Here is a 26,209-nt window from a genome sequence, read left to right on the forward strand (position 1 = left end):
TAACCACTCAACCACCTATCATAAGATTGCTTTCAACATTTAATGAGTAATGGTTTTAGGCATTGTGGTTTATTGGTTTATGACATATTGTGGTTCATTGCTTACTGGTTGCAAATTTGGTTCAGTAAATTTAAAATATATCTTTACATCTCTGAGTATACACAATTTTATTCAAATCAGTGAACTCACTAAAATTAACCTTAGGACCCAAAGATAAAAGGAAAATAGCAAATATTGGCTTTAAGTAAGAAAATAACTTCTGTCAATGTGTGTAAATTTGGCTATTGTCTGAATTTATTGAAAAACAATCTGTGTATTGTCTTTATAATTTAAATTTCTTTGTAAAAAGTTCCTTTATTCAAGCAAATATTTACTAAAAACTTACTTTGTGCCAACAGAGATCTGACCTTGGACAGATGTGTCTGAGGAAAAGATAGCCTTATTCTCAGAAAGCTTTATGTTCTAATAGGTAGAGGCAGACAAAGAAATGCCAGCAAGTGAATATGGACTATTTCAAGTGATTATAAAGCATGATGGGAAAAAATGAAGCAGGGAGGGGATTTTGGAATGTGAGGTATATTCTGTGTTAGTCAGAAAAGCCCTATTTACTTGATTTATGGAAATATTTTAATCTCACTATTAGATAAAACACAAGGAAAGTTCTTGTCATGCTTTACATTGTATGTGGATAAATGCAGATACTGACAATGACTTACAGTAAGATACAAGCACAGTGGTGAGCCTTACTAAACAGTGTGGTTCTTTCATTAGAAATCAATGAAATTAGACATCTTGCTGAAAACTCATTGAAATGCTATTCTTGGTATCTGTGATCATGAAATGTAGTAATTACTTAAGTGTAAAGATATTCTGAAACTGAAAAAAATCCTTCTAGTAAGGAGACTTGTGGAAACTCTCTCTTATTCTATCAATAAATGACCTGAGTTTGTTCCATTAGAAAAGAATGTTGGGACTTCCGGCCAAGATGGAGGCTTAGACAGACACGCTAGGTCTCCCTCTACAACCAGAGAGGAATACAACTACTTCAAAACAAAGGATAACTAGAAATTCCAGAAAATAAAGCTACACAGAAGCCCAACATATGAAGTTATAAACCAGCGGTGCCATTTGGGCAGGTAAGAGTTAAAGAAGGCAAAGCTGTTTGCGGAGCGGCGGGGCGGGGCGGCGAAAAATCCCGGAGGCAATCAAGCCCCTGGCGTGCGCGACTCCAATCAAGCCCCTGGCTTGCGAGACTCCGGCGCTGGGGAGAGCGGCCGCAGCATCGCCTTGAACAGTGAGGCCGAGGGGGGCGGGAGGACGGATCCCGGTTTCCTAGCTGAATAACTGTGTGAATCCATCTTGGACCCCCGCCCCCACAGAAAGCACCACAGGGCTGCGAAATAGGTCGCAGAAAGGCGCCAGCGCTGACTTGTGACGCTTACACAGGCACCGCCCCCGACAGCCGGCCCAGGAAAACAAAACGCATCTGTCAAAATGTGGCAGACAAATATAGAGATCCCGGTGGCACAACTCACCAGGCAGCAGATAGAGAACCTGACAGATGAACAGATAAGAAACCTGTCAGAGGCTCAGTTCTGGGCCATTGTTATCAGGTGGCTTACAGAATTCACAAAAGAGCAGGAAAAAGATAAGAAAGAAGCGAAAAACTTTCATAACGAAAGGAACAAAACCACATACGAGACAGATGGTGAGGAATCCAGAGTTCATTTCAACAAACTGGAATATGGAGAAGGAACAAGCAGTCAACCAATGCAGAGAGAGGAAATGGGAAGCAACAATGAGAGGATCAGAAACCTCTGGGACAGCTATAAAAGGCCCAACATAAGAATCATTGGTTTGCCAGAGAATGAGGAAGATGAACTAGAACTTGAAAAATTGAGTGAAAATATAATAAAGGAGAACTTCCCAGACTTGGGGAAGGGAATAGACTTGCAGGTCCAGGAAGCAAGGAGAGTTCCCAAGAGACTGGACCCAGGGAGAACCACTCCAAGACACATTATAATCAAAATGTCAAAAATTAAAGATAAAGAGAGAATCTTAAAAGCAGCAAGAGAGAAGAAAAGAATTATGTACAAAGGGGTCCCAATTAGACTATCAGCTGACTTCTCAAGGGAAACCCTACAGGCAAGAAGGGACTGGCAAGAAATATTCAAAGTAATGAAAATCCAAAACCTACAACCACGAATACTCTATCCAGCGAAATTGTCATTCAGAATAGAAGGACAGAGAAAGTGTTTCCAGGACAAAATAAAACTGAAAGAGTTCATTAGATCCAAACCACTGTTATATGAGATGTTAAAGGGACTGGTTTAAAAAACAGAAGCTAGGGAGATGAAACAAAGGCAAACGAAACAGGCAACGAGAGTGGAAAAGGAACTGTGGGTAAGGGAAGCATAGTGGGGGGAGGTCAACAGGGAGGGGGAGTGGGGAGAGGGAGGGAGATGATATAGGAATTGGGGATCATGGTAGGAGGGAATGGAATAGACGGAGAGAGGTTGGGAGGAACTGTATGCACAACTAATGGACATAATCTAAAAGGGGGGGACAACTGGAGGGAGGGGGGCCACTGGGTGGAGGGGAGCAGAGGGAAGGGAAATTGGCACAAATGTAATATTTTAATCAATAAAACACATTAAATCTGAAAAAAAAAAAAAGAAAAGAATGTTGGCCATCATATATGTCTTCTGCATTTAGCTACAAGAAGAAACTTCATGCATAATGAGGAAGTCTTTGTATAAATCCTTCTGTATTTTAAGTTAATGGCATTTCAGACACTATAATTGCTCATAAAAGAGATTTGAAATCGTGCACTTTTAGAGTGTGTAGGTGTTGTGTGTCATTCTCCAAATGCAGAGGACAAAAATGAGGACAGAGCTTCTACACAGTCCAACTGAAGTGATCCAAATATAGGGAAAATAGAGGTCTGAGGACTCCTATGAGGCAGCAGGTGTAGGTGAGCATCCCTCAGGAGGGGACAGAATGCCCAGCACACAGTAGGCACTCCCTGAACCTGAGACCACATTGTGCACCTCACCCAGACAGAACTGGAGGACTGGGGTATCATGAAAGCATATCATTCCTGCTTTGCCTGAGTAGCAGTCTGCCTAGAGAACAAACAAAACTAAAAGTGATCATTGCTTTGATAAGTCAACATGCAAAGTGCAAAGGGAACTCAGAAAAGGGAAGAATTGAGCAGATTTTCAAAATAAAATACAAACTTAAATATTCTAGAGTGGCTGTAAGACACAAGAACCCAAAAGATAGTTTGTAATATCTGGAAATATCAAACAAGAGCATTTAGCTTTCAGATTTGGATTTTCCAGTTTTCATGTTCTCGATAAATATGTGAATTTGTTCTTAATTCAATATTGCTTCACTCACAGCACTTGAATTATACAGGTTTTGTTAGAGAACCTCACTTAAGTCAGTTGGGAGAGGTGAAGGAAAAGCAATTTTCTCCAGCAGATTTGCATTAGATAGAGTGGTGACAGGCAGTGGCAACTCCCCTGTAATTTTATGAGAATGGTATTACCCTGGCTTTCACTATGTGATCGCTGATACCTCCTGTCAGTGAGCAACAGTCTTTCTGCAAAGCACGAGCCCAACGGAGCTCTTTGTTTCTGTGGGTAAAGCAATTACTCCTTATAAAGTCGGATTTTTTTCAGAATGACCATGTACAGAAGTAAACGCAGACATCAGAGATGTAAGTAAATTCTGACCCAACTTTTTCATGAGACGGTGGTGGGAGAAACATACTTGATTTGTTAGGATACTAACCATGAATTTTCAGCTATTTCTTAGGAGTGGAAAAGATATTGTAGCTTTTATCACACTAGCCTATGTCTTTATCCCTGTTACATGCTGGAAAGATGTTGGGGCTAGAGAATGGAGAATTCACTTGTTACTATGGAAACCTTTGGAAAGGCTTACAAAAACAACAGAAAAACTGTTCAAATGCAATTTCAGTCTAGCTCAGTTTCCTTCATTCAAGCATGATCACTGGGCAGTTTCTCTCTCTCTCTTTCTCTCTCTCGTTAGGTTTTCAAGGACCAATAGATTTTCTCTCTTAGAAGTCTATTGAAAGGTTTAGGAAGCAAACCTAAAACTTCTATTTATTCATCTGATTTCAATTATAACTCTCAGAGGAAATAAAACACTTCCAAATGGAGGGAGAAAGTTCATTGTGAATGATAGGCTGAATATTTAACAGGATATTATTCATTGCCAAACTTCTTGGTCCAGGACATATTTGTACCATAATTCATGACAGGCACCATTTCAAGGGATTAAAAGGAGTCATCCATGGGTGATTGTGACAGAAAGGAGCATCACAATTACTCTGGCTAAAAGTCCAGAACAAAGATGGTATGAGACTGACAGACATTCAGATTTAGATGAAAATCAGAGTTTTATTATAACACAGTTTTATGGCAAAACACTGTGCCTGTTAGGAAAAGCTCTCCAACCACTTCTCTCTCTAGTGAGCCTGACTTTTTATCACTTTATCTTTTGTGGTGTCTAAAGTAAATATTGCCTATTGAGCCCAGCGGTCCTGCACTGACTGTGTTCACCGTCTCAGGTAACTACAGTTCAGCTCATTGTCAAAGTTGACACTCTATGTGTTCACCCTGATGTCTTTAGGTGTTACCAAACAAATATTTAAAACACCACTGGCAGCGATTACTCTATCAAAGGCCAAAATATGATAGAAACCTAGTATATTTTTAGTGTGATAATGTATTCTTTAGTCCATCATCACCTACAACCTGAACACTAACATTTCTCTTGTTGAAGGAAGTTTTATGTTCCACAGAGCACTCTGAGGGCTGGGACTGCAGTTGGATTTCAATGCCTTATTCCATTTTCTTCTTGTGATTGAGAAACAACATATGATAATAGCTACTTTTTCTTACAAAAATGATTGGTACAAAGCCAAAAATCTATTGCTGACTATTTCCTTGGGATTTCCTTCTACAAGAATGAATCTAAGTGATGCCCCTTTCCTCCCGTGTCTTATATACCCCCTGGTTATTTTCCATGTGGGTAATCATCACCTCAATGCACATGGCAAAAAACAGATTCACAGAAAAGCTGTACTGAGTTTCTCTTCCTAAAATGTGCTTGCTGAAGTCTGAGATTAAGCAGCAGTGAGAAATCATGAATTACATGAGGTGAGTCAGAAAATGTATAATTATACAGCCAGAACACAGTAGAGTGTACTAAATGCTTTGGTTTTTTAAAAAACCCAATGTGGTACTTATGTTTAACTGTATCAGTTAGCTACATTGTACTGCATTAACTGTTGTATAGTCTGATCATAAAAAATATTGGAGAACAGAAATGTAATAAAGTATAAAGAAAGCTTAGTAATAAAATCAAATGGAGACATTAAATGAATGTCTATCTTACACTAATAATATTTGCAAAAGTAGAATATAATACAGATGTTTGCTATCCAATGGGTATATAAAATACCTGAATTATCCCCTCACAAATAGAGTACATTTCCATTTTAAGTCGTATGTTTTATGTGTGTTTGGTCATGTAAAGGCATAAACAAATCTAGAGGCAATTGTAATCCAATTAAAGCAATAATTGCAAGTTTAAAATCTCAATGTGGTGTGGGAAAGAAGGTAAGTATCCTTATAATTTCTTTAAAATTGAAAAAGCACATAAATAAGCTTTTTAATGTTCTCATTCCATAAAGATTTTATGTAATATCCTCTAGCAAAAATAATGCAACTTTCTTTGCGAAAACCCGACAAGAGAATAACAAAGGTGCCTAGAACTCTGCCAGTGGTTTGAAGAGGGGCAGAACAAATACACTTGTAAAAGGTATTTTAAAATATAAATGGCACTAAGCCTCTTAAAATTCATGTGGGACTTTGAAATCCTTTCTTCCTGTTGAGGTTTGTTATTATAATTCCCTGAGGGGGAGGAGGAGAGGACAGCTTGGAGTGATTACTATGGAAAAAGAAACAGCCTCCGTGTTCATTCAAATAACAGATCTTCCTGGTGTGTAACTGCATAATGACTGTCAATTAGATATAGAACTGGGGGAGGGGGATTGAAAGCTGTTTGCTTATGTCAGATGTTGTTTTTACAAGACCAAACAGGTAGAAACCACTTTAAGAAACTTTAATATATGGAAACCTGTTTTTACAAATTAGGTTGAGGCAGAATCATCATTCGTGTACCTTTTCTTTTAGAGTTTAAATATGGAATTTTTCATACATATCACATCATTCTTTTTATTAAAATGTACATTTGTGTTTACACTTTCAAAAACTCATGTTATATGTAAAACAAGGTATACACATGTAACCTTCCTTGCTGAAATTCCAGATGACCTTGAGAAAACATTTGTTTGATTTTCTAAAAAGATGTAGAGAACAATTCTTAAAGATGAACATGTTTTTGAAATACATACTTAGAGAAGCATTAGAGTAGATTTTTTAAGAAGCTACAATCCCCATACCACAGCAAAGAGAACAGTGTAGAGTATTCCCTAACTTATCATGGGTATTACATTCTAGGCCACCCCATGATAGGTGAAAATCCGTGAAGTAGGAACCTTACATTTATTTTAGTATTTATATATATATATGTTACAGAGAAGGAAAACTCTGACTCCAAAAAACCTCCGCTGCCTTGCGGCATACCTCTTTAGGGGAAAGGCTAAGGGAGTAAACCCCAACAGAAAATCCGGAGCCGGAGTCCCTAAGGCGGTTTGACGTTGTAGTCAACACCGGCAACTCCTGCGGCGCACCTGAAGCCAAGCTGTATTGACTCCGTCTTTCCCTTGGGCCCTTCAGCTGCGAAGAGAGGGGGGGGGTCTGCTGCATGGGCAACAGCAGACCCTCCATATCACCCTGCCCAGGCTCTGTAGCTTCAGCTTCACTGGAGAGGACACTCCAGTGTCATCGCAAGATGTCGATTCAACACGGGAGGAGACAGATACCGTGTCACTCCCGAGTCGGACTGCACAGCCATTCTTGGCGGTGCAGATAGACTCTTAAGAAGCTACACCATCGTCTCTCGAGACGGACGGCTGCCGCCGCCGCCGACAATATATATATATGTTAAGCCTTTATAAACCATTATCACACACTTATAAAACATCCCCAGTCCCTTATTAACCTTTCCCACTCCCTTATTAACCTTTTCCACAGTTTTATAAACACTACTTATGTTCTTAAACATATTCTACACTCTTAAACCTAAGTAACTTTAACAACGTATATATACAGTACTGTAAAATCCTGTTATATAGCAAAAAATCCATGATAAATAATTAAATATAATATTTTTTTAAATCCCATGATACAGTGAGGACACAATAAGTGAACTGCGATATAGAGAGGGACTAATGTACCTCTAATTCTACATATGTAATATTTTATTTTATTTTACTAAATAGCAGCAGATATTGCTTTCTGATTGTTAATGATATATTTTGGTGCGATACAGAGAGGGACTAATGTACCTCTAATTCTACATATGTAATATTTTATTTTATTTTACTAAATAGCAGCAGATATTGCTTTCTGATTGTTAATGATATATTTTGGTGACCTTATCCACCTTATTATGGGAATACTTGATGAGATCACTTCAGGAACCTGAATACCAGCCATCGGCTTCTTGGCCAATATCTGTTTTCTCTGTTGGTTGCAATTTCTTCCTCTATAATTTCAGCGGACAATGTACAGATGTTTTTTGAAGCATCTTCCTCTCTAATCCTCAGCATTTCCACAACATAGCTTTCATTATGTGAGTCTTCTCCTCAAAGACATTGTATGGTTCTCATTGCCTAGACTGGGGCTCTGGGCCCATGTGTTCATATGCACTTGACCATGAGCTTACTGCAGGAGGCCCTATAATCCATAAGAACAGTAATCATTGCCTGTATTATGATAAAAAAATGTATATATACTCATAGTATCACATACACAGACATATATAAACATATACTAATTTTGCTTCTAAAGTGGTATGTTAAATTAATAAAATATGTTTAAAAGGTGGTACTAAACTTGTAAAATTATACCATATATTTTATATTTTATTTAATCGGATATAACTTTATTTATTTTAACATTTTCCCTTTTTTTTATTAAGGTAAGTTTATTTTATATATAAAAATACAAACAAACATACACACATATATATGTATATGTTTTGCTTATGTAACAAAATATAACAGACATCACTCCAGGTCAGTACTTATAGATTAAAATCTAATGATTTAATTTTAATAACATAACATACTATAGTATGGATTTACCAATGACACTATGATCATCCTCCTACAGGTAGACACTTGGGTTGTTTCCCCTTTTTGCCCCTACTCACAATGCTGCTTCGGTGCCATAAATAAATCATCAGTGTCCAGTACTGTCCCAGGGGAGGGGCTGATAACACATAATGGGTCTATCCCTGCAGCAGAAATGGGAGCTCCAGGTGGTCACAGCTCCCTGGCCCCGATCCCAAGCTCTCAGCAGCCTCCAAACTACTGGTTTCTTAGGAAATTTCCCAAAGGGACAGAATGTACTCACCAGAGGAGGCCACTGTACAGTCTCATTGGCAGATGTGTTCTCAACTCATATTAATAAATTGGGCATTTATTTAGAATTTAGTTCCTGTCAACGTCCAGCCCAATTAATTTTATTTTCAAATACATCAACACAAGGGGATTTCTGAAACCTGTAGAGTTAAAGGAGGCATTTGGGATCACACTGACTCCGCCACGGCAGGGACCCTGAACTTCTGGGTACCCAGTCGGCCTGGGTTAACACACACTCTAGCCTGAGCTAAACTCAAGGCATGAGCAGACAGCCTCAGGGGTCCCTCTGAGAAAAAAGATGAGAAGGATCATTGGTACTAGGCACGGCAGAAAGGATCTCCAGACAATGCAGTTTAGTTCCTTCTTCAAATTCTGTGGCTCTGCTTCTGCGATATGGTGCCACCTCCTGGATCTAAATTGAAAATCTAGGTTCTTACATTTTCAGTCTCCAGCCACACGTATTAAAGAAAAAAAAAGTGAAGTGGCAGCGATGGTGGGTTCCAAAATTCATATTCTGCATTATAGTTAAAGGAACTTCTTAACCAAATCCCTAGACATTTTGTTAAGAGGCAGGACGTTGGGAGCCCACAGCCCGGGAAAGAACTGCCTCCTAAAGTTTGGGAGTTGTTAGCTGTCTGGAATTTTAAATGCTGCAAAGGTACCGCCTACATGCTCTGGTTCTCTCTCCAGCCCCTACCTGGCAAAGGAGTGGGGAAAGGCCCACAGGAATCAGGAGTCCGGATTTTCTGCTTCTGCCTCCTGGGGCAGGGTGAGTCAGGTTTTGCTTTCTTAGGTTCTGTCAATGCAAGGTGCAGGTAAAACAACGTACATACCTTAATTAAAGTGTATTTCATTGCTAAAAATGCTGTCATCTGAGCCTTCAGGGAGTCGTAATCGTTTGGTTGGTGGAGGGTCTGGCCTCAGTGTTAATAGCTGCTGACTGATGAGGGCGGTGGTTGCTGAAGGCTGGGGTGGCTGTGGCAATTTCTTAAAATAAGACAAGAGTGAAGTCTGCCTCATTGACTGAGTCTTCCTTTCACGAATAATTCTTCTGTAGCAGGCGATGCTATTTGATAGCATTTTACCCACAGCAAAACTTCTTTCAAAATTGGTGTCAATCCTCCCCAACTCGGATGCTGCTTCATCAACTGAGTTTATGTAATATTCTAAATCCCTCATTGTCATTTCAGCAATCCTCCTGTCATCGTCACCAGTGGGTTCCAGCTCAAGAAACCACTTTCTTTGCTCATCCATAAGCAGCACTTCCTCATCTGTTAGAGATTTCTCATGAGATTGCAGCCACTCAGTCACATCTTCGAGCTCCACTTATAATTCTAGCTCTCGTGCCATTTCCACCACATCTGCAGTCACCTCCTCCACCGAAATCTTGAGCTCCTCAGCGTCATCCATGAGTGTTGGAATCAATTTCTTACAAACACCTGTTAATGTTGCTATTTTGACCTCGTCCCAGGAATCACATATGTTCTTAATGGCTTCTAGAAGGGTGAATCCTTTCCAGAAGGTTTTCAATTTACTTTGCCCAGATCCATTAGATGAGTCACTATCCACAGCAGCTAGAGCCTTACGAAATGTATTTCTTAAATAATAAGACTTGAAAGTTAAAATGATGCCTTGACCCATGGGCTGCAGAATGGATGCTGTATTAGCAGGCATGAAAATAACATTAATCTCATTGTACATCTCCTTCAGAGCTCTTGGGTGAATAGGTGCACTGTCAATGAGCGGTAATATTTTGAAAGGAATTTTTTTCTCTGAGCAGTAGGTCTTAATGGTGGGCTTAAAATATTCAGTAAACCATGTCGTAAACAGATGTGCTGTCATCCAGGACTTGTTGTTCCATTTATAGAGCACAGGCAGAGTAGATTCAGCATACTTCCTAAGGGCCCCAGGATTTTCAGAATAATAAATTAGCATTGGCTTCAACTTACAGTCACCAGCTGCATTAGCCCCTAACAAGAGAGTCAGCTTATCCTTTGAAGATTTGAACCCAGGCGTTGACTTCTCCTCTCTAGCTATGAAACTTCTAGATGGCATCTTCTTTCAGTATAAGGCTGTTTCGTCTACATTGAAAATCTGTTGTTTAGTGTAGCCACCTTCACTAATAATCTTAACTAGGTCATCCCGGCAACTTGCAGCAGCTTCTACATTAGCACTTGCCACTTCACCTTGCACTCTGATGTCACAGAGACGGCATCTTTCCTTAAATCTCATGAACCAGCCTCTACTAGCTTCAAACTTTTCTTCTGCAGCTTCCTCACCTCTCTCAGCCTTCAAGGAATTGAAGAGAGTTAGGGCCTTGCTCTGAATTAGGCTCTGGCTTAAGGGAATGTTGTGGCTGGTTTGATCTTCTATCCAAACCACTAAAACTTTCTCCCTATCAGCAATCAGGCTGTTCTGCTTCCTTATCACATGTGTGTTCACTGGGGTTGCGTTTTTTATTTCCTTCAAGAACTTTTCCTTTGCATTCACAACTTGGCTCACTGTTTGTCGCAAAAGGCCCAGCAGCTTCCGGCCTGTCTTGGCTTTGGACAGGCCCTCCTCGCTAAGCTGAATCATTTCTAGCTTTTGATTTTAAGTGAGGGATGTACGACTCTTCCTTCCCCTTGAACACCTAGAGGCCATCGTAGGGTTATTCATTGGCCTGATGTCACTATTGCTGTGTCTCAGGGAACAGAGAGGCCTGAGGAAATGGAGAGAGACGGGGAACAGCTGGTGGGTGGAGCAGTCAGAACACATACATTTATCAATCAAGTTCACCGTCTTATATGGGCGTGTTCATGGTGCCACAAAACAATTACAATAGTAACATCAAGGCTCACTGTGCACAGATGACCATAACAAATATAGTAATAATGAAAAAGTTTGAAATACGGCGAGAATTACCAAACTGTGACACAAAGACATAAAGTGAGCAGGTGCTGTTGGAAAAATGGTCCTGCTACAACTGCTCGACAGAGAGTGGCCACAAACCTTCAATGTGTAAAAACACCAGTATCTGCGAAGTGCAATAAAACAGGGTATGCCTGTACAAGTCTTGATTATTCTTAAATGCTTATAAAATGCTCAAGGGTTTAAAAAAAATTGCAGGTTTTCCTGTCACTTGTAAACAGGATTAGGAGGCAATCCCCAGAATTCCACAAGTGTTGTGGGAATATCATCTTTTCAATTTACAGTCAGGATAAACTGCATCCAACTAGGAGTCAAAGGATCTGGGTTCTAGATGTCATCATGCACAGTGTGAGCCTGTCTCTCAACTTCAGGATATCAGAAGCCTTTTATTTTTTTTCAATTTGCTTTTCCAATTTCTCCAAGACCTCTTCTGGGCTTGTGGAGGACAAAAGCTTCACCACTTTTTCACGAGATTTACTGACCTTATCTAAAACCACAACGCTCTTCCTGAGCTCTAAGACTTTGGAGAGGTAGCAGCAGAGCTCAGCGTTAGCCTCTCCCTCCGACGGAGGTGCTGCAATGGCTACACTCACAGCTTTAGCGGTCAAATCTGTTAACAGCATTTTGTTTAGAGCCAGGTTTGGCATGGATGGCTATGGTGACACAACCTTTAAGATCAGCTGCCACAGGACCTAAGGGAGGAAGTGGCTTCTCTGGCTCCTTGCTCTGGCTTTTACCCTTGTTCGTCGCACCAGCTTTCTTTGGCATCTCGGCGCCCACAGGGAGCTGGGCGAAGGCCCAAGAACCAGCTCCCGCTCCGATGGGCCGCACTGCACAGCCCAGCCGGAGCATCCTCTCCAGGGAGGCGGTGGAGCGACAGCCTGTATATAATTATATTTAAATATTTAAAGAAATTGTTCTTGTATTCCCAAATATTGGGAGTCACTGAACTGGAAAATGAAATACAGACATGACATTATCACACAGACATTTGCATCATCATCAACTCACTTTGTACTGCCTTCCTGATGCCTCCTATGTTCTAGGCTCAATCAGGCTATGGGATTGTCCCTGACTTTGCTCATACATATCTTATTGGCTGATGCTTTCATCAATATCTTCATGTATAGAAATCATTGCTGGTCAAGGTTTGACTCAAAAGATACATTCTTCATAAAGGTCATAAAGGTCTCTTGCATTTCCAAGTCAAATTTCTCTTTCTCTCCTCTTTTCAGAAAATTATATTTTGCTTACACTTTCTATGGCTTTTTCTTGTACATTGAAATTTATCTGCTTATTCCACTAATAGCTCTAAGTTTTGTTTTCTTTTGTTTTTCATGTGAGGTACATTTTATTCTTGTTTGAAGTATGGTTTGCCCATAAAAATCAATACTTGTCTAATGAAGCTTTATCACTTAAAAAAATCTTTATTGATCACCTATTATAGTACTTTTCAGACATTGTGTAGCAACGTACAAAACAAAGTTCTACTGGAGGAAAGAAAAATGACATGTAAATATAAATAAATGTATAATATGCCATGTGATGCTAAGTACTATGAGGGAAGAAAAAGCAAGCAAGATGGAAAGAGAGTTTGGGATGATAGAATAGGGTAAACAGAAAAGGCCTCTGTGATTAAGGTGACATTTGATCAGACATTCAGAAGAAATGAGGTAGCAAGCTCTGCTTTTTCCTAGATAGTTCCAAACATAAACAGCATGGGCAAAGTCCCTAGGGTATTTGGGATATTGGAGGACCTCAGAGGAAACAATGAGTACATAGGTGAAAAGATACAAGATCAAAAACCACTGGGGTATTGGATGGGTAGAGTAAAACATAAAATTAAATAGAACAATGCATTTTATTTGTAACTGAATTCAGATATAATACATATCTATTAACTTTTAAGAAATATTATACTTCTAAGTGACTCATTTTAATTTTAAAAATGATGTTTTAAAATCAGTATTCTTTATACTAGTCATGGCATCTAATATTAATTGAAAGAGAATCAAACTGTGGTCATCCACAGCCAGAAAGATATTATCTGAACAAAAATATTTTCTGATTCATCTTCTTATAAATATTCTTACATTCTAGAAATATTAATCCTCTCTCTAAAAGTCTTGTTATGAGAAACAAATAAATTCATAGTTTGATGAAATTGTTGTACAGCTTCCTAAGGGATTGGCAGGAAGAAACATTCTTAATTGGTACAGAATTGTTGTATTAGTGGTGAAGCTGGATAAATTGGTTTGATGTTCTGAAGTTTTTGGAACATGAGCTGCCTTACCTGTCACAATACATCTTTATTACTACATCAGTCTTATATACATCTTTATTGAAGCATTTTTGAAATTAATTTAAATGAGATTGCAAAGATAAAAATGGATTATTATTCAAAACAAATATTCATGTTGATATCATATGTAATTGTGAAGATGAAAGTTAGGCATCACTCTTCATTCCCTAATTATATCATGTCTCAAATGTTGATATTATTTATTACAAAACCAGTTAAAGAACCATACTTTTTTAAGTTTACACTGAAGCAATTATTTGAGGCTTAATAGGTAAAGCTCTCTGGAGGACACTATTTAATTCAATCCTTGATGTTTCTATTATTAATTCTTGTTGAGAATTCTGGTCTGACATCTGAAATTTCACTAGTCTTTTTTCTCTTAAATTCCTTATATAAAATCTGTAACTGGTATAGATTGAGAACTTGTAACCTTGTACTTTCCTTCATGGACTCATGTCTTCACAGATGGAATCAGGATAGTCTAGTTGAGCATGTTCAACAGGACCACAGTTGCAATTTGGGAGCAGAGATGTACAAAGGCTAGTTGATGACAACCCTGGTACATCTCAGTCTGCCTATCCTCCTTCATCATGTGCTTTGCTTTTATAGGCTTCAGCCTGTGACTGGGTCTGTTGCAGGAATGCTTCTATATTCATTCTCTCTCTCTCTCTCTCTCTCTCTCTCTCTCTCTCTCTCTCTCTCTCTCTCTCTCTCTCTTTCTCTCTCTCTCTCTCTGTCTCTCCCTCTCTCTTTCTCTCTCTCTCTCTCTCTTTCTCTCTGTCTCTTCCTCTCGCTCTAGCTCTCATTCTTCCATATGTTTTTCTGTTTCATGCTCCCAACAGCAAAGGTCACTTTTGTAGAAGGTGACCATTTGTACATTTTCGTTGAACTTGGCTCTCATCTACCACCTGGTCATTTAGTTCTTCTCTTTGAGAATCTGTGCTGCATTTATATCTAGACCTACACAGAAACCTTGGTGTTGACCCTGCCCCTCCTACACAACTTGTTCAGATTAATGTTCTCTACAGAATGGCATTTACTTCTCAAGGAATGTTACAGTTTAAACTGATAGGGGCTTGTATTTATTAAGAACACATGACACATATGAAGCAACTAGACTCTTAGCAGAACAAGATTGGTGTTAAAGTAGATATCAATGTATCTTTTTAAAATCCTGCCATGAGTGCACAGATTTTTACATGATGATAAGACAAGGTGCCCATTCAAAAGCACTGATAGAGAGAGAGGATAACATCTGAATGAGTCTTTGTGGAGTCTAACATGTCCTGCCTTGGGAAGCTTAGAAAGCAACTTTCTTAAAAGCCTTCACCTGGTGTAATTATATTTTTGGACAGTCTATCTCTTTGGTTAAGCTATATTAAATTGTGATTTCTGTAAGTGAAAAATTAGAAGTTTCATATTGTTAAATCTAAATACCAGCTATTACAGAAGCCAGCATAAAAAAAGGGGAGCAAGTAGATAAAAGATTCAGTGAACCATCACTACTTAGCATTAAAAGTCAAAGGCTTTATAATAATCTTTTATTAATTTAACTGTTTATTGAACATGGCTAAGCTTTAAAGCTTTTGATAATGACACTAAACTGTGTTATTATCTATAGCATGTTTTACTTTATACTTCCATTACCAATGTATCAGTTTTCATTTTATTTCACACTAAAAAAACTAAGGATGAGTACATGGTGAACTAAAAGAACATAATTAATTAAGGGAATGTATTTACTGTTGTTCTTTCAGGTGTGTAAGGTTAAACCTACCACAAAGGAATAGAAAGTGTATTCAGACTTGTCAGCACACAGATTAATTAGATGACTTTTCTTTTGCAAGTGACCCATCTAACTGGGCTTTACTATCATTGAAATTTTAGAAATTTCCCACCAAACTTAAAATGGTTATTATAAAAATTTGAATTCTAATTTTACATTATTTTGTTATTGGAACTTTTCTTTTATCCAAATGGAAATGGAACAGCTGTAAATGAATTAAAAGTAAAATAAAAATGATAAAAATAACATTTGATATTTCTCAAACTCTACTATATGCCAGGTACTGTTAAGCATTCAATTATATATGACTAATGTAATTTATATAACAGAGCAATAATCAAACATATAAAAGTAATAACCTAGTAATCTACAGCACTTTTAATTTTCATTGCAATTTTGAAATGCTATTTATAATTTTTACGTTTAATTGCTAGGAAATTGAACACAAAGTTAGAATAAAATATGTGTATTGGCCTGGCTGAAAGAATCAGCTTATATGTTCATTGAGGAAACTAAGAAATTAACTTCAAAAATCAAAATATATTGTTTGACCAATATCTTTATTCTTTGATTTAGATAAAAACAGAAAAAATCCTGAGGAAAAATTTTACATACATATATGCAAATTAAATACTTCACCTATGAATCCATTTACCTGGTATGCTATGTTTCTGCACAAGGATAGAAGGTGTCCAGAACTTCACAAAGTGAAGTGCTCTACCATGATTTAGTAGTTCATGATTTTGTGAGTTGTGATCCCTTTCTTGGTTTATAACAGCTAAATCATGTGGTATAATCTTTGATTGCTTTTACTTCTCATAGTTACTGATTTTCTTGGCATTATTTTCTGAATTGCATTCCCATTCTGACAGTGGAATTTCTGACACCTTTAGTTACATAGAGCTATGTTGTTATTCATTAATGTTAGTTCAAGGTCTAACAGTTTCTTATCATTGACATTATATTATCTCTAGAACTTCATTTGTGTTGAAAATAAAGATAAAATTCATATCTATTTCCTTAAACTCCGTATAGAAAGTGTGGCACATATTTTTGTAATGTTTCATGCCTTAGGCTGCTTATCTTTGGAAAGTGTTATAAGTATATTTTATATTATATGATTCCTTTGACCCCTAGTGAACTTGAAACAGCCTTAGAGGAACAGCTGGATGTATCTAATATTTCCTTAAGCAAACACACATTGTTCTTTATATTGCTAGTATCTGTCTTCTTAATAGGCTTCACACGCAATAGGAATGTTGACTTTCAAGTCACCTCTGCTGTGGATGTCTACTTTCTACATTTTTTCCCTCCCATATTTGAACAGCATCTTTCAACTCATTTGTTTTTGAATGTATAGTATATAGTTAATTGTAACTTATTTTTTACCTGTACTCTCAGATTGTAATATTTTTGGTATTTTATATGATCATTAAATGGAACATATAAGATATCAAACATATATGACACTTGTAAATGCATGTAGGATAACTGGAACATTTAGTTCTAGCTAATTTGTAGTGTCAGTAATTAATATGGGTCTGGTTTATAATTAAATGATACACTTACACAAAGTTAGAAAACATCTATTTTTAATTGAGGTACAGGAAATTTTTATTTACATTTTTTTCTTTTGGCTTTGTTAAGATAAGAGAAAAATGGTCACTTAAGTTTTATAAGTGCTCATAAAATTTTTCTCGGCACTGATTTTTGTCCTCCCAGAGCTATTTATTATGAAACTAGTCTTTTTCTAATGATAATTTCTAACATAGATGATGAACTCATATGTGATTGATGGGCACAGAATCTTCCTCAAAGACTGTAGGAATGATGCTCCATGAAGATTTCTACAATGTGTTTATATATTCACTATTTAGACAGAAATATTTTTTACCTTATTTTGCCAAAACTCAAGTTATATTTTGTGAGAGGATTCTATTTGAACAGGCATGAAAAATTCATTTGAAATGAGGGGAAAAACAAATCATTTAAAATTCTATTTTAAACATACTTTTTGTGGCCCTGGCCAGTGTGGCTCTTGGTTAAAACATCATCCCTAGACGGGAAGGTTGAGAATTTGATTCCCAGTCAGTTCCCATACCCAGGTTGTAGGTTCAATCCCTGGTCAGAGCACATACTAGAGGCAAGCGATCCATGTTTTCTCTTTTATCTCTCTCTCACTCCACCTTACTCTCTCTAAAAAGTAAGGAAAAAATGTCTTCAAGCTGAGGATAAATATATGTTTTTATATATAAATGTATACACACACACACATATACATATATAAATATATATAGTTTGTTACTTAGATATTTAACAAAGAAGTAAATAAGCAAGCACAGAAATAAGATATAAGAAATAGTGTCATGTAGATCATAGATGTTTATTGTTGAGATTTTGTTTTAGGTCTATAGAAATGGGTCTATAAAACCCAGAACCATGTGAAGTTAAGCAGTTTTCTTATACCAAAAAATGGTTGTCCACCAGGTTAAAGACACTCTAAGTTTGTTTTGTCTTATGAAAACAACCATCTCACATATTTAGTTGTTTGGGGAAGCTACTATTCATCAGTAATACCATTTCTCTTTGATTACTACTGACAGTAGTTACATCAACAGTTGTAGTAATTTGCCATATACTTTAAGCGCAATGAAGTAAGTCTTGCCTTGTTTATTGGGTGTTAAAAGAACAAGTGGCTTGGGGATTGAAATTCTCAGTAAGTTGCTTGCATTATTAATTTTACACATATTAACTTAAAAATATTTGTTGTAATACTCAATTTCCAAAAACATGTTCTAAATATTGTCATTCATTGTAATTACATCAGTTAGGTCAATGTAACTTCAGTTGGGACCAAGATTGTTCCACCTGGAAATGGGTAAGGCATGAGGCAATGATGACTGTCCCATTCATCACTAGCGTGGACTGGACTGGAAACAGGACTGTCAGAAATTCATGGCTTCGGAGATTGTCTAGTGGACATTTTTTTATAAATTGCTGTAGCTTTTCCATTACTTAATAACAATATAGCTTTATAACAAACACCATTGGCATATTTATGTGGCATGAAAGTTAGTTTAACATACTCTTTGTGAAGTCATTTATGGCCTGAGGTCATTACGGAGTTTTTATGACTATTACACAAAAGGGTATGACTTAAGGAAAATTGTAAGCTTCTCCCCATCTTTATTTTTCATGACTAGCATTCATAGCATTATTTTGGCTGTTATGTGTTGGATATTTTATTTTCTTCCATCTAAAAATGTAAAATAGTAGGAATATTTAGTCAGGTTACTACATAATTGTTAAAATGTTGTTTTATTTATTGGATGGCAGTATACATCTCCATTACATGTCCTAATTTAAACAAAATTTAACTGCCAAACACCCTGATAAACCAAGTAAGTTTAGAGGTAAATCTTAGTTAATAAGTAAGCATCATCACTTTGTATTATTGGCTAAAAGTTTTATTGGTTATTCCTTTGAGTTATTCTGGGTCAATTCCTACATCACTCTTAGTGGAAAGCCTTAAAATTATTTACCCATCCAGTTAGTTGTCATAGTGAACAAATTTTTTTATCATTGCACAAAAAACATGTTAGTAAACATTGGCTAATTTTATGACTTTCAAAAGATTTATGAGACACTTCTTGATTGTGTATTATCTTAATTTGCAGATTCATTTCTTGCCATTCCACTTTGTGCATTCCAGGTTGGAGTATGCTCTTGAATTTTCTTTCTGTTTTCTATCATTATCCCCATAGGTTGCTTCTCCTACATAGAACACTCCCCCTTCTATCTTAGTTAATTCATACTCATCCCTCAGGTGCCAGCTCAGATAATCACCTCCTACTGATTAATTTCTCTAAGCTCCTGGTGGCTAGCAGAGTTGATCTTTCTATGTATTCCTTTGTACCCTATGTATGCCTTGTGTGTGAACTATGATGCATTCAGTTATTTTGCTATACCTCCAGAAGACCGATCCCTTTGTGTGTCCCCAGAGTGGTCTGTAACTGGGACACCCTTGCTCAATAGTTGTTGAAGGTTGAAAGGAAAAGGCCTTACTTATGAACCTTTCTCAGCAGCTAAAAGTTGCAGTCACTTGCTCCAAATAAACATTATAATGTAGTTCATTGATAAAATATCTTTTGCTTTTTTATAATCACAAATCTCCACAGGTGATATTCATCTGCCAAGGTATGTTTGGTCTCAGTTTTGGGGATTATTTTGTCTACTAATAACTCTAATTTACTTATTTCATTAAAATAATTTAAAAATACTTATATTATGCCCTAGGTAATTGAATAATGTTTATGCAAAATATAAGGTACACTTAGGAAGTAACATGAAATGCATAGGATGGCTTTTTCCCAAAGATTTCTGTTGTAATAATCATTGAGCAACCAGACTAGTTTCTAGTTACTTTAAAGATTCCAGATACTGTGTCATTATGTCCTAAGAATTGAAGATGTATGGCTGATAACACATTCAGAAAAAAACTTGCCTCCATACATTCTCATTTTCTCCACCATCCAGAATTGGCCTTGTTGTTAGGTTTCATTATTCCCTAAATCAATTTTGCATCAGTTAGAGGAACAGATTGTTTGTTTCTCTACAGATTTGTAGTTATTAATTGCAGCAGTAACTCAGTGATTGATTTTTGGGGGTCCTCAACATCACAAAAACTCAGACTAGAAGGAGGAAATTGAACCACGTCCAGGACATACTGGCTGAATCTATGAAAATTAAGATTTTATTACATATATAATAAATCTGTGTGACTAATTTGTTATACCACTTTTAAGTCTAGGGATATGATTAGAATGGTCATATAAAGTAGTTTCACTACCTACATTCTATTCTCTTCTTTCATTCTTCTTTCTATCATTTTTGCTATCCAGTAATGGTATCAACTAGAAATCCTTGAATGGTAGCTAAAACATCTCATTTCCAAAGCATTTAAAGTCATTGCAGGTGACAGCTCTCTCCAGGGCTCTTCGTGTTCCTAAAATGCAAATGCACAATCTGTGCTATAATGAATACCACACATTAACTTGACCTGAATGGTTACAGCACAGACTTTTTTTCATAATGACAAATTTCTGACATAAATGCTTAGAAAAGAATGTCTGAAAAGCTGTTAGAATAATGCGGAGAAATTGAAAGGATCTCCATGCTACACTGGTGTTTTTTTTTTTTGTTTGTTTGTTTGTTTTTTCCTTTTCTGAGTATAATGGAGATTTCCAAGAATTTTTACAAAGGAGTCATTTTACCTCCTGGACTTGGGAATTGAAAAAAAAGTTAAAACTGTTAGAGAAGCAATAAGGAACTCATAAAGAATTAAAAGCAAAATATTATGTGCTTGATAAGTTTACTTCAAGCTTCTTTCCTGAATTGGTTAGAGCACCAAGCTAATGTGTCCAAGGTCATAGGTGTGAGCTCTCTGAGTCACGAGTGGTTTACCCTCATTCTGCACTGGAGACCACTGTGGTCACTCTGATCAGCCATCCTTCAGAAAAGGACCTGGTCCTTAGACACATTGATGAAAGAGGGAAGACAGACCACTCTCAAAGTGAATGCATTGCTATTCTATGTATTATAATATATGTTATATATAATGTGTGTCATATTGTCTGTGTCACCTTTAGATCCAAAAAGAAACACTCTTATGTTTGAATAAACTATTGTTTTAATTTTAATTTGTGAGAGTGGTAAAATTCAGCCAGCTTAGCTTTCTTTTTGATCAGTTGTCAAGTTTACATACTTGGAATTTCACTGAATATAAAATACCTCCAATTTCAAAAGGAGCTTGCTTCACAGAGGGATGTAAAGTTGGTTTCAATTTCCCATTATCATCCTTTTATTTTAGCAGGCATACATTAATTTTCAGAAACTTTAAAGGACACTGAACTAATAAAGTATGTTGTATTTTCCTGGAAAACAGAATGTGACTAATTTTCTCTAAGAAATGTTACTTTTGTGCTGGCTTCCCCTGCACATATACTAAGAAATGTTACTTTCTTACCATAAGAGAATCTAAGATTTGTCTCATTAGCATTGGTTCAGGGACTGATGTCAGTAGAACTCATAGGAAAATTTTAATTTTATCTATGTGGGACAACAGTGTACCATGGCACCATTTTATTAAGCATGTGTCTTACACCCTTACTGACAGTGTAAAACACCAACTACTGATTTGTTTCCAGTTTGGGCTTAAAGTTATCATGAGCATTATGCTCCATCACAGTGTTTCATAGACTTGGATACAGTCGGAGGGAATAGTCAGGACTTTCATTTGATTCTAAGCTCCAGTTTTTAATAAACATAGCCTAACAATTATGTAGAATCAAGCAAAAAGACTACAGAGCTATGTAGGCTACTTTCCACATTTGGCAGAGGAGGTCAGGATTTGTGTTTCATACCCTCCGGAAGCAGAAAATGATCAATGTGCTTGCTTGCCCACCTTCCTTCTTTGGGGGACTGGGAGTTTACTCTGCACTATTTCATTTTAGAAATAATAACAATAATTTTGTTATGAAAAAGCTAAGGTTTAATAAAAAGCCACATAATAATATTCTTTTCTTATATTTAAATAATTAACATCAATTTTCAAGGAGTTAATTTTATTTTCCAATATTCTATCTTACTGCTTTCAACCTCCTTTTCTCTACTCACCCTTCCCACATCAGCTTTTCCTATATGCTTTTCCATCATCTGTCATCTCTATTAAAGTGTGTATTATACTGTAAATCCTATTTCTTTCTTTACATAGATCTCTCCAGGAAACTATGAAAACTAATACTACATGTTTTAAAAATCTTTGTATCACCTTGGCTGGCTCTGTACCTGGCTCATGGCAGGAACTCAGTGAGCATTTGATGAGTAAATGAATAAATAATATTGTTGAGTCTTTGTCTTTACTTGTTTATCTTCTATTTTATTATACTTTAAAACATCATGATTTCTTTCAGTAACAAAGATAAATTACACATATATTTACCTTTCTAGTAAAGTTGTCCTACCATATTCTTTGCAATGTCTAAAAATACACGTGGCTATAAAGGTTTAAACCTACACTCTTCTTTGGGTTGACAATCTAATGACTATTGCAAATTCCTCATTTAAAAATTTTACATTGTCTTTCAGTGACAATATAAAAAGCCATTTTCATATCTTAACTAGATATAATTCATCACCACTTATTCACCTCTGTAGAGTGCTAAGCACATTTGTTAAAGGTATTTGGTTAGCCATTCATTTATGTGTTTTCTAGGAAAAATGTCTAAGACTCGATCTACTGCTCCAATTTCTGGAAAACTTAAAAAGTGGCATCTTTGACATACATTTTGGATCCATCCCCTAGATCTCGTTTGGCTCAAAGCCACAGGATTTGCTGGGGAGTTCTCAAGCAACTTGTTTTGTTCTCTTCCCTTTTCCTTGCCAAAGATTTTTAAAACAAAGCCAAAAAACTCCTCATCGGTATTTTATCAATGTAATAACCAAAATTCACAATTATTTCTTTGGATTATAGTACTTCATTTCCCCATACACTATGTAAATTATGTAGTTTCACAAGTCCCCCATTTCCAGGAATTTGTACTTGGAAGTTCACCAGATGACTATCAAATCAATAGTCCATAATTAAATTCTAAGTAGAACTTTGTATATTTTACAATGCTTAATTAATCTTCCCCAATGGAACACTTCAATGCTATTTTCATAGTGGAAGTAGTATTACAATATTTAAGAATATTTTATTTTGCAATTATCTAATAATTATGAAGCATAGCTTTATTCATTTTTTTTGATGAGAATCAACTTGTTGTTTATCATGGTCTGAATGTTATGGCAGTTAAGGTGGTTATATATACTTCAGTTATATGTTTTTAATTAATATTCTACAATTTTCCCACTGCCCAATATCTGCTAAATCCAATACTGTTCTTTAATCACCTGAGAACTAATGTTATTAATGTATTCTTTGTCCAAAAATGTCATTTTCATCTTTCAGGAAGTGGCTTAAGCACAGTTCTTTTTTCCTTCTATATATAACATAATTGCCAAGGTCGTTAAACAATATATGAAGATGCATTGTCATGATAGAGACTAGCCACCTGGAACTAGGCCATATTTCTCTTCCCATTACTGTAGAAATGTGATTAGTGATAATGGTAGTTAATTATTTTGAACAATGAATTCAATCAATCTAGTCAGTTAACCAAGGAGAAAGGATAATATTAAATGAGAACTTTGACAAGATTAGAATAGGCTACTAAAATACATTTATAAGTTTGATTCATGCTTTAAGCAAAGCCATGTTGTGTACTTTAGTAAATAATACATCTGTTCACACATGAAAGAATGTTTCTTTAAAAATTATAATTTTTCATTTCTTTAAAACTATGTTTGTATTCACCATGTTCTAGTTGATTATGAATATTATACAGAATATGTCTATATGTCCTTCAATTTAGAAATATGAGCTACTATGAGAGATAATAAAGCTTCCAGAATAATACAAATTTCTACATACTTGATTCATAAACATTGGAAACCATGAAAAGCCTAATCTAGATGTAAACAACCTGCATGAATATATTTACCATATATTTTTATCCTGAATGTATTTGGGAGTAGCAAACACATTTAATAATATTGAGCAATTATAGTTTGAAGTCTTCAGTTTCCTTTACATTTAAAATGAGGATTGTGAAAATAATTATGCTTTACAAGCATATGTTTATATTTTCATTGGATACAGAACAAGAAAATATTACTAGTTCAAAAAATTCTAATACAAAATATTTATTATAAAAGTAAACTCAGTTATGTAAAATGTCCTTAGAATGACTTAAATACATAAAATCAAGAAATCCTTAAGCAACCATCATTATGGATACCTGCATAGATAGATGAGCCAGCTCATTGGTAATATAATTGATTGCAATTACACCTATATAACTGTATGTCTGGAGGAGCAGTCCTCTGTAATGTCTTTCCTAAAGAAAGCAGTTGAAAAAATAGGAATAATTCAAAGAGGTGTTTCAGTTACTACCTAGCAGTTTATTTTTGTGGATTATTACTAATGGATAATCATTAACCTAAAATGATTTAAGGCCTATTTAGACTTTCAAAAGACAGACAAAAAATAACTCTAAGCTATATCAAGCAACAACATATGCAAAACAGAAATTGGCTTAAATTCATATTTGAAAACAAAATGTGCACTATCATATAAAATATCCAAAAATATGATGTATAAAGAATCTGCTTTATTACTCATGATACAAGATGGCCAATTTACAAAAATGTACTGTATTTCTTCTGCTCTTGTCAGATTTTCCCAAGTACTTTTTATGGCTCTAGCCCAAGGTCCTCTCAGCTTTTAAGTGATATAAACATTAAATTCACTCATCTGTTTAGAAAACATTTATTCCATGAGAAATGTATTTTACTGGGCCTGGTAATGGCTCTAAATATACATGAGATGGTCTCCGACCTCAAGAAGTTTACATAAACACAATACAAGCTGGTGCATGAAATTCCCTCACAGGCCTGATTAAATGAGATTACTTCTGCCTTAGTATTAAAGCTTGAAGGACAGGCAGATGACATTGGTTGTAGGTAGGAGGGTACAGAATAAAACAAAAAAGCAGATTTGCGATGGAAGCATAGGTAAACATGGCTCACCTCCTCATAAAGCCACAGCAAAAATTACAAGTAAACTACAAGACAACTATCACTAAGACTCATTGAGAAATTGAGCTGTATGGAAGTCTGACAACCAAAAAATTAAGTCACATTCATCCAGATGGGTAGGAGGGGTGGAGATGTGGAGACATGGAGACATGGAGACACCAAATGGGCAGCCCCATACCCACACATGGTAAGTAAAAATCAGGAGGGTTACCTCAGAAATGTGGTATCCCAGCCCCACACCAGACCTAGCCCAGAGTTCCAATGCCAGGAAAATAAGTCCCCATAACTTCTGGCTGTAAAATCAGTGGGAGTTTGGGCAGCAGAAGAAGTGGAGGGATTCTCAGACATCGCTTAAAGAGCAAGCAATAGACTTAGGTCTTATGCAGACTCACTCCCTTTGGGGCTCCAGCACCATGGCAGCAGCTGGAAGGACAACAGTGGTATACAGAGATAAATGGAAGAGACCTGGTATCAGGGAAAGTACCAGGGGACAGCTTCTTCCCAAAGAAAACTCCAGAGTCCAGGCAGCAGCCATTGTACTCTTCACAAGCCCTCCCCCAAACAGAGCCACGGACTGACCACACCTTATCTGAGACTCCATCAACCTGCTTGACACATGTTGCCTGGCCCTGGAGATTATCTAAGGCTCTGCTCCATCCAACTTATGAGTGTGCTTTTCTACACTAGGCCACGCTAGTCAAAGCAGCTCTACCTAATACATAAAAACAAACACAGGGAAGCTTCCAAAATGAGGAGACAAAGAAATATGCCCCAAATAAAAGAACAGAACAAAACTCTAGAAAAAGAACTAAACAAAATGGAGATAAGCAATCTATCAGATGCAGAGTTCAAAACGTTGGTTATTAGGATGCTCAAGAAAATAATTGGGTACTTCAACAGCATAAAAAAGACCCAGGCAGAAAGG

At 36.5% G+C, this 26,209-nt stretch overlaps 1 protein-coding gene and 1 pseudogene across 5 annotated transcripts in view; one reads left to right on the forward strand and one right to left on the reverse strand.

The window, feature by feature from the left end:
- Positions 1-26,209, forward strand: part of RALYL (RALY RNA binding protein like) — an 878,997-nt gene that overhangs the window by 603,827 nt on the left and 248,961 nt on the right. The window contains exon 1 of one of the 5 annotated variants that reach the window (XM_090282911.1): positions 3,605-3,724. The exons of the other annotated variants lie outside the window; for them this stretch is intronic. Within the exon in view, the coding sequence (XP_090139037.1) occupies positions 3,688-3,724 (37 nt within the window). The 5' untranslated portion in view covers positions 3,605-3,687. Of the gene's footprint in view, positions 1-3,604; positions 3,725-26,209 lie in introns of those variants that run through there. 5 annotated transcript variants of the gene reach the window in all.
- LOC150004609 (UPF0235 protein C15orf40 homolog pseudogene) lies at positions 11,884-12,349 on the reverse strand (annotated as a pseudogene).

Source organism: Furipterus horrens, unplaced genomic scaffold (assembly GCF_987537825.1).
Source record: "Furipterus horrens unplaced genomic scaffold, mFurHor1.1.pri manual_scaffold_7, whole genome shotgun sequence".
NCBI lineage: Eukaryota > Metazoa > Chordata > Mammalia > Chiroptera > Furipteridae > Furipterus > Furipterus horrens.